The following is a 15494-nucleotide window of genomic DNA, read 5'->3' as shown; positions in this document are numbered from 1 at the left end:
CAGTTTCCCCCACACCCCTCTAGCACACAAGATACGGATAAGACCTCTTCTTGGGACATTCATCTAAGGACACTTGGTTCCTCGCCCTTGGATCACATTCTGTGACATGAGACACATCATCGCCTCCCCAACTCAGTGACACACCCCACAGGCCAGGCAGCTGAGAACCCCAGAGGATGGGACAGTCACTGACTCTCCTGGGACAAACACAGTTCAAACAAACAGCATCTCTCCCCAGCCCTTGGACATGCGGCCAGCCGCCCCCCCACCCCCGCCACTCCAGAACATATGGCATAAGCCTGACTCAGTGATGAAGGACGCAGCCCCCTGCATCCTAGTCCTGTCCCCAGGACTTCTCAGGACACGCAGGAACACAAGACCTGAGATCTGCTGCTCGAGACGGATAGGTATTTCCCTGTGCCCCTGGCTGACACCCTTTCATTCATTCATTCATTCATTCAGCACATTCTCTGAGCACCTCCTCTGTGCCAGCTCTATACTGGACAGAGGTGGAGACATAGCAGTGACTCAGACACCCCAGGCTGGTCCTCTCGAATCTCACATCCCAGTAGGGAAGACAGACTGAGCACCAGTGACGATCCAGGACTGGGGCGGGGAAGCCCAGAGGATGGCGGGAGCCCAGATGAGGCAGTCAACCCTGCCTCAGGAGGTCAGGAAGGGCTTCCTGGAGGAGGAGCCCAGAACAATAAGTGAGACTGAGCTAGGTAAAAGCAGTGAGGAGTGCCAGGAAGATGAAATAGCATGTTCAAAGGCTGGAGGAGGGGCAGTTTATTCGGTGTCGTGGCTGAAGCATAGAGAACAGGCGAGAAATGGAAAGTGTCTTCTGGGCCTAGTAAATTCACACACGAACACGAAGACAGACAACACACACACTGCACAAAACAAAAACCTACGTGGCCCTTAACCCCAAGGGAGGGGCAGAACACACAAAGGGGTTCCCCCACTTTATACAGGAAACCCCAAGCCCCAGATTCAATCCCTCTGGCTGGCTCAGACATGGAGAAACAGAGACCCAGAAAGAGGCAGGTACTGGCCCAAGGCCATGCAGACTCCTGTGCACTCAGCCAGACACCCTCATGATTCTAAATTCTGTCTGATTTTGAGTATCTGCTTGAAGCTCTGGAACTCACTTTCAGAAGGAAAATACACACACACACACACACACAATTTTTAAAAAATATTTTATTGAATTACGACATATTTGCACCAAAGTGCAAAATCTTAAGTGACTACTTAATCAATTCATCATATTCTTTTTTTATGATCGAAAACACAAAAGCAAAACGACAATCGGTTTATGTCTCCCCTTCTATCTCGCCGTGCAAACACACACACGCATGCTCCACGCACCCCAAATTTAGCACAGCGTAGCTCAGTGGCTAAAAGCTGAGAGTCTGAAGCCAGACACCTGGGTTCAGACCCCTGATCTTTCACTACTGGCTGAATGAACTTAGTTAGACAAACTCCAAACAGTCTCTGTGCTTCAGTGTCCTTAACAGTAAGTCAGGAATAATAATATTGCCTGCCTCGTGTATAAAAGTGAACAAATATATATAAAGTGCTTAAAATGGTGCTGGCACTTGGTGTTATGTAAGCACCAGCTGTTAGTATTGGACATTCTTTCAGAGTTTCACTGAGTCCCACAAAACCCCCGTGGACCCGGGATAAGAACTACAAGGGGGTGGGAGATCACAGATCCCCTGAGCTGGAAGGACGCCTCGCAGAGATGGAGAGCTTGGCCCCTTCATTCCAGGCTTTCCCGAGGGGACCATCCACCCCCACCCCCAGTTCCCACCTGACCCACACCCTTTCCTATTTACACACCCAGACGGAGGCAGCCTGCACGCTGACTCACCCTTGGCTCAAACCAAGCCATTGTTCAGGGGGAGGGGGGAGTACGAGTGAGGAACAACGGCCCAAAGGAGATTGAGGATGTCAACTATACAAGTGACCCAGCACAGTGACACTCAGACACATGGTAAGACTGGCCTGCCAGGCTGAGAGACAGCAAGCGAGGGATCAGAGCGATAGCACCAGCATGCTGCCCTAGAATGCCCACAGGACACTGGACACTCACCCCAAGTGTCCCAGACGTGCAGGCACACAGAGCCTGGCACTCACTTAGGTCCGTTACAGAGCCAGGGGAAAAACTGATCTGACAGACAGAGTCCCACCCAGGGAGAGACACGCACACGCTCCACACACTGGACAATGCCAGCTCACCCGGGCAGTCACATTCCCACACTCGCTGGCCATAGTAGAGTCTTCTTTGGCTGTAATACCTACATGCAGACAAACCCATCAGGCCTCCAGTCTTACCTCCCAGTGCCTTGTTCTGCCTGTTGGTCTCTTTCTTTCTCGTGTTCACACACATCAGTCTTATCTGTCTGTTCCTATATATACACTCGCATACATAATTATGTATACCACACACCCGTCATCCAAATAACCTTTTAAACACCTAGAGGTCTCTGGCCGTCTCTTTCCCGTACACACCTACGTACACACGCATGCAAACACACACGCTGTCACACGGTCTCCAGGTGGCATGCATTCACTGTACACCCTCACTGTCGCTTCATGACATTCTTTGTTTCTCTCTCTTAAACCCTCACACACACTCGGCTTCGTCTCACAGATAGTATACGTAACCTTGAACATCACGGCCACACCCCAAGCCTTCTTCACACACACACGAGCGGGCACAAGCATCTTTCCTGGAATCGCGGGCATGCAGTCTGTTTATATCTCCGTCCGTGCTGCCCTCTCTCTCATAGACACGTACACAGATAAAGATCATTCAGCCGGTCCTGCCTGAATATCCACATGCATGCACGTGCACGTGCGCACACACACACACGCACACCCCACTCACCCAAACAGCCTCACAGCGTTACCCAGAGTCTCTCTCCCACCCACATATATCCCAACACTATTCAGAGTTAGCTTCTCTCTTCCCCACTGCCCCCCCCTCCCCAACACACACATATACATAGTAAGAATGCCGGTCAGAACTGCAACCAATATCTGGAGAATCTCCAGCAAAGGTGCCAGTCCCCACTATTCCTGGTGCCTTTGACCACTCGCTCTCCCTCTCCTCTCCTGTCCTCCCCCCACCCCTCAATTTGCCCTCCATCTGGTGGGTCCAGGCAGGCACTCAGGCCTCTCTTCTGTCTCCCCCATCCCCCAGCCCTTCCCCATCCTCTCCAAAAGCCCAGAGGCCGTCGCTGCAGGCTTTCAGGGGTTGCCATGGCAACAGGGCCTCGTCCTTCGTCCCCCTGGGGGTGGGCTGAGGACCCGGCCAGCCAGACCGATAAGGGGGTTCCAGTTACTGTGGCAACCGTTGCAGGCCTGAGCTCTCAGCTTCTAGAAGGGAGGAGTGAGTGAATGGTTGCCAAAGCAACCGGGAGGCAGCAAGGACTGGGAAGAGGCAGCTGAGCCCTGTCTCCCCTGCCCGGGGCTGCTGTGGGCATCGCAAAGCACTTAAGCATCATTCTTCCATCCCCCGGGGTTGTTTTAGGGGAGGGCGATGAAGTGCAGATTATAAAACAGGGATTCCGCTCACTCTCCCAGCTACCCACCGTAGCCTGGGAGCCCATGCCAGCATGCCCAGGCTTACCACGTGACCACTCCCCGGACCTCAGTTTTCTCTCTCCATTAAATGGAGCCTGTCTCTCAGGAATGTTTCCATTCCTGTCTGATGCGTCTGCCTGCCCTCTTCCTCGTTCAACAGGAACCACAGAGCGAGTATGCCTGGTACAGGGCACAGCAGAGGCCTTGAATGCTGTGCACAGCTTTATTGCCGAGAAGGTCCGAGAAATCCCACAAGCGATGACCAAACCTGAGGTGGTCAACATCCTTCAACCCCAAACCACGATGAACCCCGACAGAGCCAAGCAGGTCAGCGGGGACAGAATGGGTTTCTATAAAGCAGTGAGAAGAAGACATTTCTCCCATCACTGAATTACTGTGGGAGTTCAATTGATAAAACATGTACCAATCAAATACCTGGTAGTGGTTAGTGTTGTTATTATTAGAGAATCAGCCTAGCGACTCCAGACCACCTGATTCTGGGAGAATTTGGCCCAGACACCCCTCTTTCCTGGGACTGTCTGGATCCTCTTCCCCCCTACGCCTCATCCCATTGTCTCTCAGAGCAACCTGCCTCTCACTTCCTGTCCTCCCGTCGGTGACCTCAGCCGCAGCCCATCCACATCTAGAAGAGTTTAGAAATGGCCTCTCATACTCCCCCTCTCTGTATGGGAGCAGCCACCATTTCGGAGAAATGATGTTTCCTCAGCAAGAGAGGGGGCAGGTCCCTCTCCTACACAGCCCTCTCTAGAAGGGATGGAAGGAGGAGGGCAGCGCTTCTCGGTTGCCTCAGTTACAGGGAAGCGGTGGCGTAGGGGCGTGGCACGGAGCGGACCAATCCCTTCCCGCCTCTCTGGTTGCCATGACCACGGTGCGCACTGGGCAGGTGGGCTTGCCGCAGAGCCCCTGGCAGCACTGTCCTGAGGGTCGGGGGCCAAGGAGGAGGGGAATGCCCTCCGGTGTTTTCTCCCCTTCCCCGCTCCCATATACATGCGCACACGATGCAAAGGGGGCGAGAAGTCCCGGACTGGCGGACAGGCCACTTGTGAGCGTTCCTTAACGTCTGCCTAAGAAGCGAAGACGAGAGAGGGCCTCGGTAAAAGGAATCTGGAATTCTTGGGAATCCTCGTTGCCCTGAGGTGGTGGTTGGGGGGACCACAGACAGTTCCCCCAAGATCGTGGGGAAACGGTGGGCGGAAAGCCTTGGGAGAACGCTGCCCAACGAGCGGATCTCGTCCCCAAAAAGACAGCAGGCCCGGGGCTAGGATCGCGGCTGCTGTCCTTGGTGCTGAAGCGGCTCCGCTCCTAGCGCCTCGCGGGGCCTCTTCCGAATCCCTTCCTATGGGCAGGCCACAGCTTCCCCACAGTTGGCAGGGAGGCAAGGGTATTGCCACTTCCCTCCGCCTTGGTCGTGGCCACAAGGGGCCCAGGGTTCATCAAGAGTCTGTACATGTTTAGAGAAAATGGGGTCAGCGCCATCTGTGCCTGAGCCACCCCACCCCCTAATCCGCGGGAACTCTGAGATAGGGAGTGGAAAGGTTATCGAACCAGGATTTTTCCTCTGCCTTATTCCTCGGGGGCTGCAAAGAATTATGGAAATAATGGCTGAAGGCTCATGCTCTGGAGTCAAGATGTTAAGTTGAATCTTACTCTGATACTTTTACCTGCCTGACCTTGAACAGGTGACTTGATTTCTCCATATTTCGTTTTCTCATCTGTAAAATGAGATTCATTATGGTACCTACTTCAGGGTGGTAGCATTCATTGATGTTCAAAAAGCACTTAGCATGTATGCCTAATGCATAGGAAGTTCTCAAAAACATGTTAGCTTTTGTTATTGTTATTACGGGTTTTTGAGTCAGAAGACAGGTGTGTCTAGTCTCTATTTGCCTTGGGCTTGCTGTGTTTACTCTAGGTCTTCTTCTCATCTATAAGCCTCAGTTTCCCTTTCTTTACAGTGTGAAAACTGGGCCAAACCAGGGGCAGCCACTGCTCTACTCCAGTTGAGTCTTGCCCTTTGGGGACATGGACATAGTACTGCCACATTTTCCACATTTTTCAAGATTTTTTAAGGTCAGCTCTGTTTTTTAAAGCACTATATGGCTATGGGCTGGCTATGGCCTGAGGACCACCAGTTTGCCACCCTGCCTGGTATCTGAATTATCTAAGTAGCTTGCAATGCCTGTTCCAGAATTCTGGCCCTGAACCAGAATTTCTGGGGCTAAGACCTGGGAATATAAATGTGGACTCTGTGGCCTGGGATCAGATCCTGGCTATACTGTTCACTACCTGTGTGACCTTGAGTAAGTTACTGAATCTCTCTGTGCCTTTGCCTCCCAATCTATAAAATGTGATAATAATAATACCTACCTTGTAGGATTGTTGCTAAGTTGTTGCTAAGATTAAGTAGGTTTAAGTAAGATTATGAAAGTTTCAAAAAGTGCCTGGTATGTGGTAGGTACTGTTAGCTGCTGCTGCTGCTGTTACTATTACTTTAAAATCTCCAGACTTGCAGATCACTGAGACAGATGGGCTCTGAGGTTATTCTGGCTCTAAAACCCCTACAATTTGATGGCTCTGTGATTCCAGGATTCTAGGTGTGTATTATTCTAAGATTCTGCTGTTCTAACATTCTTGGGACTCCAGGATTCTATGGAACTGCCCCTGTGGATGTGGCTCTTCAATCTGGGCCTATCGTGAAGGCAGCTACTGTTTTCTGAGGGTTTCCCGTGTGCCAGGCACTAGGCAGTCACTTTAGTCATTGAATAGTTTCGGTAATTGTATGGAGTAGCTGTGGTTTATGTCAGTGTTGGAGACGAAGCACAGAAGCACAGAGAGGTGAAGGCATTTGCTTTCACCATTTCTTGATGGGCACAGTTTCTCAGATGAAACGGTCCCATCCTTCCCAGTTGCTCTGAAATGCTGTGTCACATACCAAATACCTCCTTGCCTCTAGGTCTGATTTTGTACACGCTTCTGTTCTATCCCCTTAACTTGTCAGACTTCTTTTTTCTAATGATTTTTTTAAAAATAACAGCTGTGTTGACATATAATTCCCATACAGTAAGGTTTTCACCATTAGAAAGTATATAATCTAGTGGTTTTAGTATATTCACAAAGTAGTACATTGATCACCACCGTCTCATTCCAAAATGTTTTCACCACCCCAAAGAGAAGCCCCATACCTGTTAAAGGTCACTCTCCGTTCCCTCTGGGTCCCCTCCCAGCCCCTTTCCACAGCAAATTATACTTGATGTTTGTTGATTTGCCTATTCTGGATATTTTCCATAAATTGAATGATATTTGTGTGAGCTTTTGTGTCTGGCTTCTTTCCCTTGACATAGTATTTCCAAGTTTCATCCATATTGTAGCACATACCAAAACTTCATTCCATTGTATGACCAAACAATAGCTCATTGTATGGATATACCACATTCTGTCTATTCATCAACTGATAGAAATTTGGGTTGTTTCTACCCTTTAGCTATTATGGATAATGCTGCTTATGAACATATGTGTGGACATATGTTTTCAGTTCTCTTGGGTATCTACCTCAGGTTGGAATTGCTGGGTCATGGAATAAATCTATATTTGACTTTTTGAAAAACTGCTAGACAGTTTTTCAAAGTGGCTGTAACACAGGCCTGCCCATGAGGTAACAATGACAAGAATCATTTTTTGAGTATCTACTCTGGGCACATATTAATTGCACTCTCACGTGGCACCCTGTGCTTGACACATAGTATGTGCTCAGCAAATGTTGCTTGTTGGAATGAATGGATGATAACATGCCCATAGAGCCCAGGCAGAAACATGACTGAGGTAGGTAGCTAGGTGTAACCTGGCAATGGTGGGCACTGTGAGTCACCTGAAGGACAGCCATACTCAGTTCTAATTAATTGCGGCCATGCTCGAATTTCAAGCTCATCATTTTGTGCATGATCTCAGTTGGGCTTCACAATAATCCTGTGGAGGAGGTGTGGATATTTCCATTTTACAGATGAGAAAACTGAGTCTCAGATTAAATCTCTTGCCCAGCATCAATGGTGGAGCCAGGATTTAAACCTGAGCAGGTTATCTCCAGAGTCCAAGGCAGCTTTTCCGAAATGTGTGTGCACAGACTGCAAACTGATGGTCTGGCTACCACAGAGTGGTTCTTAGATATTTCGAAGAGGTTGCCAACATTTAAAAACTGGGGGATGCTTCACATTTGACAAATCAGAATATCCAGTTAATCCAGAAAAGTCAGATCAGGCTGAGTTTGGCTTCCCAAATGTACAGCATCCTACTCTGCTGCCCCCCTCCGCCCCGCCCACACCACCAGGTGACATACACCTGGCTGCCTCCACCCAGTCCCATTCCTGCTAGGTCCTGTGAGTGTGTCAGCCCTCATTCTTTCATCCTTCCATTCATTCACCCACCCTTTGGTGAGTGTGTACCAGGTACTCCTCCAGGCACTGAGAACCCAGGAGTAAACAATGCAGACAAAAATCTCTACCCTTATGGATCTTAAATCCTTTCAACAGAAACAGAAGATAGTAAATCTTCTATCAGAAACAGAACATAAGTAAATAAGTAAAATGTATAAGATGTCAGAGAATAAAAAGTATTATGAAGAAAAATCAAGCAGAGCAGAAGGAAAGGGAGTTTGAGGGCATATGTATTTTTTTCTTCTAACTTTTTATGTTGAAAATGTTTGAAGAATAGTACAATGAACTCCCTACAGGTTGCATTTAGATTCACCGGTGTTAATGTTTGCTTTATATCTACACACACACACACACACAGAGAGATTGCTTGTTGCTTTTTATTTGTTTCTTTGTTGCTGATGCATTTGAAAATGTCGTAGGCCTCATAACTCTTCACCCCTAAATACTTCAGCATATATCTCCCAAGAACAAGGACAGTCTCCTATATTATATTACTATGATCACATCTAGCAAAATTAATACGAATTCCATACTATTATTTAATAAAAAGTCTATATTTGAATTGCCCCTATCTTTTATATCTATAAAGTACGTATTTTTCTATCCAAGATTCAGTCAGTGTGCATTCATTGCATTTGATTGTTAACCTGATTCATGTCTTGATCTGGGATATATTTTTAAAGGTAGAGCCAGCAGCATTGCTGATTGGATGTTGGATGGGAGGGGAAAAGAGGATGCTTAAGTCTTGGGCCCAAGTCATGGAAGGATGCATTTTCCATGTAGCGAAATGAGGAACACCATGGCAGAAACACATTTAAGGAGAAAGATGATGAATTCCATTTTGGACTTTAAGTTTGAGGTATCTATTCAGCATCATAATAGAGCTGCGAGGTCAGCAGTTAGATAGGAGTCTGGAGGTGTCCATGCTGGGGATATAAAATAGGCGAATCAACAGGCTTTGACAATTGGGTGGTCAGGTCAGGCCTCTCTGAGGAGGTGCATTTATTCAATGACCTGAATGAAGGGAGGGGGTAAGCCTCCTTTTCTGGGAAAGGGCCTTCCAGGTGCCAGAACAGCAGGTGCAAAGGCCCTGAGTCTGGTCAGAACTTGGCAAGTTGGAGGAACAGCAGAGTTGAAGTCAGCGAGATCAGCAGGATCAGAGCCTGTAAAGCAGTGAGCGGTTCTCAGCCTTGTCAGACCCAGTGTCCTCTTTTTTTCTACAAATATTTCCCCATGCCCACTTCACTCTCTGAGACTATATGTAAAACGTAGGTATAAAACATGTCGGGATCCATAAGTTTTATTGAGATATCTCAGTTTTATTGAGATAGAATTCACATACGTGGAATTCACTCATTTGAAGTGCAGTTCAATGGTTTTATTATATTCAGAGCTGTGCATCGATCACCATGATCAATTTTAGAACATTTCATTCCCTCGAAAGGAAATTTTGATCCCCTTACCTATCACCCTTCAGTCCCCCAGTTCACTGCCTCCTGAGCCCTAAGCCACCGCTGACCTACTTTCTGTGTCTATAGATTTGCCTGTTCCATACATTCATAGAGATGGAATCATACACTATGTGGTTTCTTGTGCCTGGCGTTGTTCATGCAGTGTAATGTTTTCTAGGTTCATCCTTGCTGTAGCATGGATCAGAACTTCATTCCTTTAAATCGATTGCCAAATAACATTCCATTGTACAGACGTACGTTTTCTGCATCCCGTAAGGCCTTTTTTAAATAAAGGAGAAATGAAAGGAAGATGATTTGTTATAAAATAAGATGAATCTTAATATGTAAATGCTCAGCCAGGACCACAATGGAAGAAGTAATGAAATAACCGGCCGCTCGCACCTGACGTAGCCCGAGCAAGTGGGACAGTGGCAAACGCGGTGATCCAGATTGTAAAATTAGAGACTTAGATGATATAAGTGGCATTCCTGCTGATGTCATGCTTTTGTAAAAAGACGAAAGACTCTCATGTAAGGTTCAGAAGAAAACAAAGTACAATCTTCTCTTGATTTACTGAGAGTTGCATTCCTGGAAATTTCAGTAGACCTTAAAACTGTGCAAAAAAATATTTGGTACTTATATGTATCATGTACAAAAAAAATAAATACTTGGTACTTACATGTATCATGGGGTCAGTTCTGGGCTCACAGATTTATAAATAGGCTTTTCCCCAACATGGATGCCCAGAGGGACATTCAGAAGTCATAGAGAATCTGGGATTATTCTTTTTTGTGAGGAACTGACTGACATTATGGGATGCAAACATCGTGGCCCTTCCCCGCTGAATCCCACATCTGTCCCCAATCATTGTGACAAATTTCCTGAATACCCCCAGGCTCTGGCTTGGGGGTGGAGAGGACACGCAGAGGTCAGAGCTTCAGGGGCTAGAATCCACCGGTCTGGGGGGTCGTGGGAAGGACTGAGTATTGAAGGAATTTTTTTTTTTTTTTTTAGGTGAGGCAACCCTTGGTCGACCTCACAGATTGCAAGGACCTTGTCAGCTTTCAATCCTTTATTTATTTATTTTTATTTTTTATGCCGACAGTACCTGGTCTTCCTCAGTGGTCTCCCATCCAAATATGAACCAGGCCCGACCCTACTAACAAGCCAGACGGGATTGGGCTTGTTCAGGGTGACATGGCTGTAGACAGAAGAAGGAATTTATGTGTAGAAATACTCTCGGAGGTGCGAAAAGAGACATTTAATTCTGAAAAATCCCCACTGGGATTAAGATTGATCGGTTTTGTGGCTGCAAAGGATAGGCTGCTCTGCCACTGAGAAGCGGGGACCGCCGTATTTCAGTGACCGATTTTCTGCAAGGTTCTGGTATCTTCATTTCACGGATAAGGCAACTGCATTAGTTCGCTAGGGCTGTACCACAGACTGGGTGGGTCAAACAACAGAAATTCATTTTCTTACAATTCCGGAGGCCAGAAGTCCAAGATCAAGGTGTCTGGCCAGGTTGGTTTCTTCGGAGGCCTGTCTCCTTGGCTTGTAGACAGACGTCTTCCTGTGTCTTCATGTGGTCTTTCCTCTGTGTGTGTGTGTGTGTGTCCTAACCTCCTCTTCTTACAAGGACATCAGTCCTATTGCATTGGGGTCCCCCTAGGGAACTCACTTAACCTTAATTGCCTCTCTACAGACCCTATCTCCACATGCAGCCATATTCTGATGGGGTCAGGACTTCGACATATGAATTAAGGGGAGGGAGCAACAATTCGGCCCCTAACAAGAAAAAGGTTAAGCGAGGTGACCATGTCCTAGGGTGAGAAGCACAACGGGGCAGGGGTCCAGGAGGCTGGATTTCAGCTCCTTCCCTATCTGGGTAGCCTTGGGGCAAGTCCCTAAGTGAGACCAGTGATGGCTTTCCTGGGGCTGGGAGTCAGAGGACTTAATGATGTGGGAAGGACATGGCACCAGAGCAAACTTGGAGCGGGGTCCTGGAGGGCCCCCCGCTGGTACAGCCTTTAAGGTGCTGAATGAAAAGGACGTCCCAGAGGACCCCGGGGCATGGGACAGGGTGGCTGAGAGGCTACAGAGGGGACTTGGAGTACTAGTTCTTTTTTTACCAACCAATATGGAAGTGTTTCAGTATTTTTAACAGCCTGTAGGACCCCACTGGTGCATGCCAAAGGGACGGGCTGGAACTGATTTGGGACACTCAATAGCAGGAACAGGGGCTGACGCTAAAGACCCCGCTCTCACTCCCCACGCAGGCCAAGCTGATCGTCCCCAACAGCACGGCGGGCCTGATCATCGGCAAGGGGGGCGCAACAGTGAAGGCCGTGATGGAACAGTCAGGTGCCTGGGTGCAGCTGTCCCAGAAGCCAGAGGGCATCAACCTGCAGGAGCGAGTGGTGACCGTCAGCGGCGAACCCGAGCAGGTACACAAGGCCGTGAGCGCCATCGTGCAGAAGGTACAGGAAGACCCCCAGAGCAGCAGCTGCCTCAACATCAGCTACGCCAACGTGGCTGGCCCCGTGGCCAACTCCAACCCCACCGGTTCGCCGTATGCCAGCCCTGCCGACGTGCTGCCTGCTGCGGCCGCCGCCTCGGCCGCCGCCGCCTCCGGCCTGCTGGGCCCTGCGGGGCTGGCCGGCGTGGGCGCCTTTCCTGCTGCCCTGCCTGCCTTCTCAGGCACCGACCTGCTGGCCATCAGCACGGCGCTTAACACGCTGGCCAGTTACGGCTACAACACCAACTCCCTCGGCCTGGGCCTCAACTCGGCCGCCGCCTCCGGGGTCCTGGCCGCCGTGGCGGCCGGTGCCAACCCTGCCGCCGCCGCCGCCGCCAACCTCCTGGCATCTTACGCCGGTGAGGCAGGGGCCGGGCCGGCCGGAGGGGCCGCCCCACCTCCACCCCCGCCCCCCGGAGCCCTGGGGTCCTTCGCATTGGCCGCAGCTGCCAATGGCTACCTCGGGGCCGGGGCGGGCGGTGGGGCGGGCGGAGGGGGTGGCCCGCTGGTGGCCGCGGCAGCCGCGGCGGGAGCGGCCGGGGGCTTTCTGACGGCAGAGAAGTTGGCAGCCGAGAGTGCCAAGGAGCTGGTGGAGATCGCGGTGCCTGAGAACCTGGTGGGAGCCATCCTGGGCAAGGGGGGCAAGACGTTGGTGGAGTACCAGGAGCTGACAGGCGCCCGCATCCAGATCTCCAAGAAGGGCGAGTTCCTGCCAGGCACGCGGAACCGGCGGGTCACCATCACTGGCAGCCCCGCGGCCACCCAAGCCGCTCAATACCTCATCAGCCAGCGGGTCACCTACGAGCAGGGAGTGAGGGCCTCAAATCCCCAGAAAGTGGGATGAGGCCCGTGGTGTGTGCTCCCACCCTCCTCCCCGCCCCTCCTCCTCTTCCGCCTCCTCCTCCTCCTCCTTCCCCGCCCCCAACTCTTGACCTCAGCTCGGAATAGTCCTGCTCCTCACAGGATTGGGGCTGGGGTAGGTCTGACCCACTCCCCTCCCTTCTGATAGTCATAGGCAGGATTGAGTGATGGCTGGGGACGGGGCCCAGAAGCTCCCTCCCCAGCCCTGAACTGACCCCCTCCTTCCTTCCTCCCTCTGCTTGACTGGGCCTGACTCTCCTCTCCCAGGGCCCAGGTCTGTGTGATATCTGTATATATTGCATTTTGTTGATTTTAATAGAAAACAAAGCGTTATTTTCTCTTTCTTTCCCTCCTTTTTTTTTTTTTTTTCCAGGATTTCCCCCCACCCCCTTTTATAAGTTTTTGTTTCCATATGGGAGGAGGGAGGAGCCTTCTGGGTCACGAATGAGGGCCTCCCCCCAAACAACACCCCACCTTTCCTGCTCAGTTCCAGATCCGAGGGAAGTGATGGGAGTAGAGGGAGCAGAGGGGTCCGAGCTGAGACGGGGCGTTTGGAGCAGGGACCCCAGAGTTCCCAGATCTTCTCAGCTGCTCTCCCCCCACTGGAGTGCTCTCTCCTAGGTGGAACTTTTAACTTTTTTTTTGTCAGGTTGGGGTGGGGGGTGGTGCTGTGCTGCTGGGAATGAGGCCAGCTCTCGGATGGGGCCGGTCCAGTGGGCAAGACTCTTGGGAAAGGCTGGAGCAACTGCTTGTGGCATCTCCTGTGGCCTTTCCTAAAGTAAGGGGCATGAAGCTCCTTGTTGTGATGTTGAGTCAAGTACTTTCAGGGGCTTCTGGTGCTCCTTTTGATGCCACAGGAAGTAGTTCCTCAGAGGTACTTCCTGTGATGATAGGAGAGACAGATACTTCCTATGATGTCTCAATGAGCCTTCCTTGAAGGTTACTTCAGTGATACCATGGGAGCACATACTTCCTGTGGTGTCTCCAGGGTACTTCCTGCGATGTCATTGGGATGAAGCATGCACTTCCTGTATTGGGTCATAGCCAGTCACTGACCCTTCTTCTCCACCGGTAGCCCACTTTGGTGGGCCTTGACCCCGGGGAGGGTCTTCCTAGGAGAAGAATAAGGGGTGGGACTTGGATCTTATCTGGAAGACTGAGGAAAAAGACCCAATATTGTCAGGGTCATCTCCATCCGAACGTACCAAGTCTGTGAACTCGCCTGGCAGGGAGGGGCGGGAGATGGAGCAAGTGAAAACTGCTGTTAAAGACCCCCATTCCCACCCCTGCCTTTTGTGTGCATGCTTGTGTCTGCGTGGCTTTGTTTCATTGAGTCTGGTTGAGCCAAATGCGTGGTGGCTCTGTCAGGCCAGCATGGCCCAGTTTAGAGTTCAGTGAGCCATGGTAGGGTCCCTTGGCCGGAATTCGCGTGGTCTAATGGATTAGATTGGCTTGTGGTTTCCAGCGAGCTGGAGCACTTTGGTGGTATCTGATGGATCAGAATGTTTTGGAGCTCTCACCAGGGGCTCTGAGGAGCTAGAACGTTCTGATGGAGTCTGCCAAGCCAGACAGCCCTGCGAGTCGGTTTGGGAGTGGCTCCCCGAGCGCTGCGGCTGTGGTCAGCTCTAAGGCCTCGTTGGCAGGCCGAGATCTCAGGGCCTGACCACCCTGTGGACTTAGGACAGCCGAGACCCGCCTCTACCCGCACCCGTTCCCCCTCCCCGTCGGAGGCCACCTCCCCTTTCTTCAACCCAAAGCAGGGCCCCCAGTGCCCTGGCTCCATCATCAGCATCTCTGGGGGAGGGGCTTCCCATGCCCGCCCTCTCCCCCATTCGTCCCCTCCTAGGTCTTCCAGACCCTTCTCTTCTCATGGCTTTGGGGGAATCCAGCCTCCTTGGATCCCAAAAGAAAGGAGGGGAGAAAAGCCAGAGACGATTCCCACCCCTAAAGCCTGGGAGACCCTTGCCGCTCACTAGCGAGCCACCCCCAAATCAAAATGTGAAAATCCCTAGAAAGCAATAGCCTTCAAGGTACCTTGCACTGACTTTCCCTCCCGGCCCTTCCACCTGATGGGAGGCTGTAGCTTGGGCACTTGGGTAACTTTTTCCACGCCCTCTTCATCTCTGGGGGAGGGCAGGCCCCATTTCCCCATCCCCGACCCTCTCGACCCTCTCGTCGCTGCTGCCCCCACCCACCCTTAATCTCCAGCCTGAACCCAGATGGAGATCTGAGTGCCAAAACAATTCTTGACGTAACTTTGTACATATCTTCTGCAGTCGGGGGCTCCTGGGGCTGGAGGCGGAGGTGGCCCTGTGGGCCATTGCTCTCCTCTGCCTCCCAAAAGACCTTACAGTATTTCACAGTATCTCCATCCCCACGTGGGTATTGCAGTATCTAGCTGGACCGTCCCCCCTGCAACCACCCCCGGGCCCCCACGAGGAGGGGAAGGAGCCAGGGAGCCGTAAAGTAAGGCCTGGGAGTTGGGAGTGGGGAGGTGGGATTTGAAAGTGCTCATTTGCATATCATTTGCATCCTCAGTTGCCCTCTGCTTGTCAGATGCTTTCTGTAGACCCATTCATGGGGTGCAATACTTCTCTCTCTCTCTCTCTCTCTCTCTCACATGTC

At 50.8% G+C, this 15494-nt stretch overlaps 1 protein-coding gene across 1 annotated transcript in view; it reads left to right on the top strand.

Annotated features, from left to right (window-relative positions):
- Positions 1 to 13202, top strand: part of NOVA2 (NOVA alternative splicing regulator 2) — a 30284-nt gene extending 17082 nt beyond the window's left edge. The window contains exons 3-4 of the mRNA XM_039866252.1: positions 3755 to 3921; positions 11770 to 13202. Coding sequence (XP_039722186.1) covers positions 3853 to 3921; positions 11770 to 12852 — 1152 coding nt within the window. The 5' untranslated portion in view covers positions 3755 to 3852 and the 3' untranslated portion in view covers positions 12853 to 13202. The remainder of the gene's footprint in view (positions 1 to 3754; positions 3922 to 11769) is intronic.
- Positions 13203 to 15494: the final 2292 nt, after the last annotated feature.

This window comes from Pteropus medius, unplaced genomic scaffold (assembly GCF_902729225.1).
Source record: "Pteropus medius unplaced genomic scaffold, Ma_sr-lr_union100, whole genome shotgun sequence".
Lineage (NCBI taxonomy): Eukaryota > Metazoa > Chordata > Mammalia > Chiroptera > Pteropodidae > Pteropus > Pteropus medius.
This window is presented reverse-complemented; position numbering and strand designations above follow the sequence as displayed.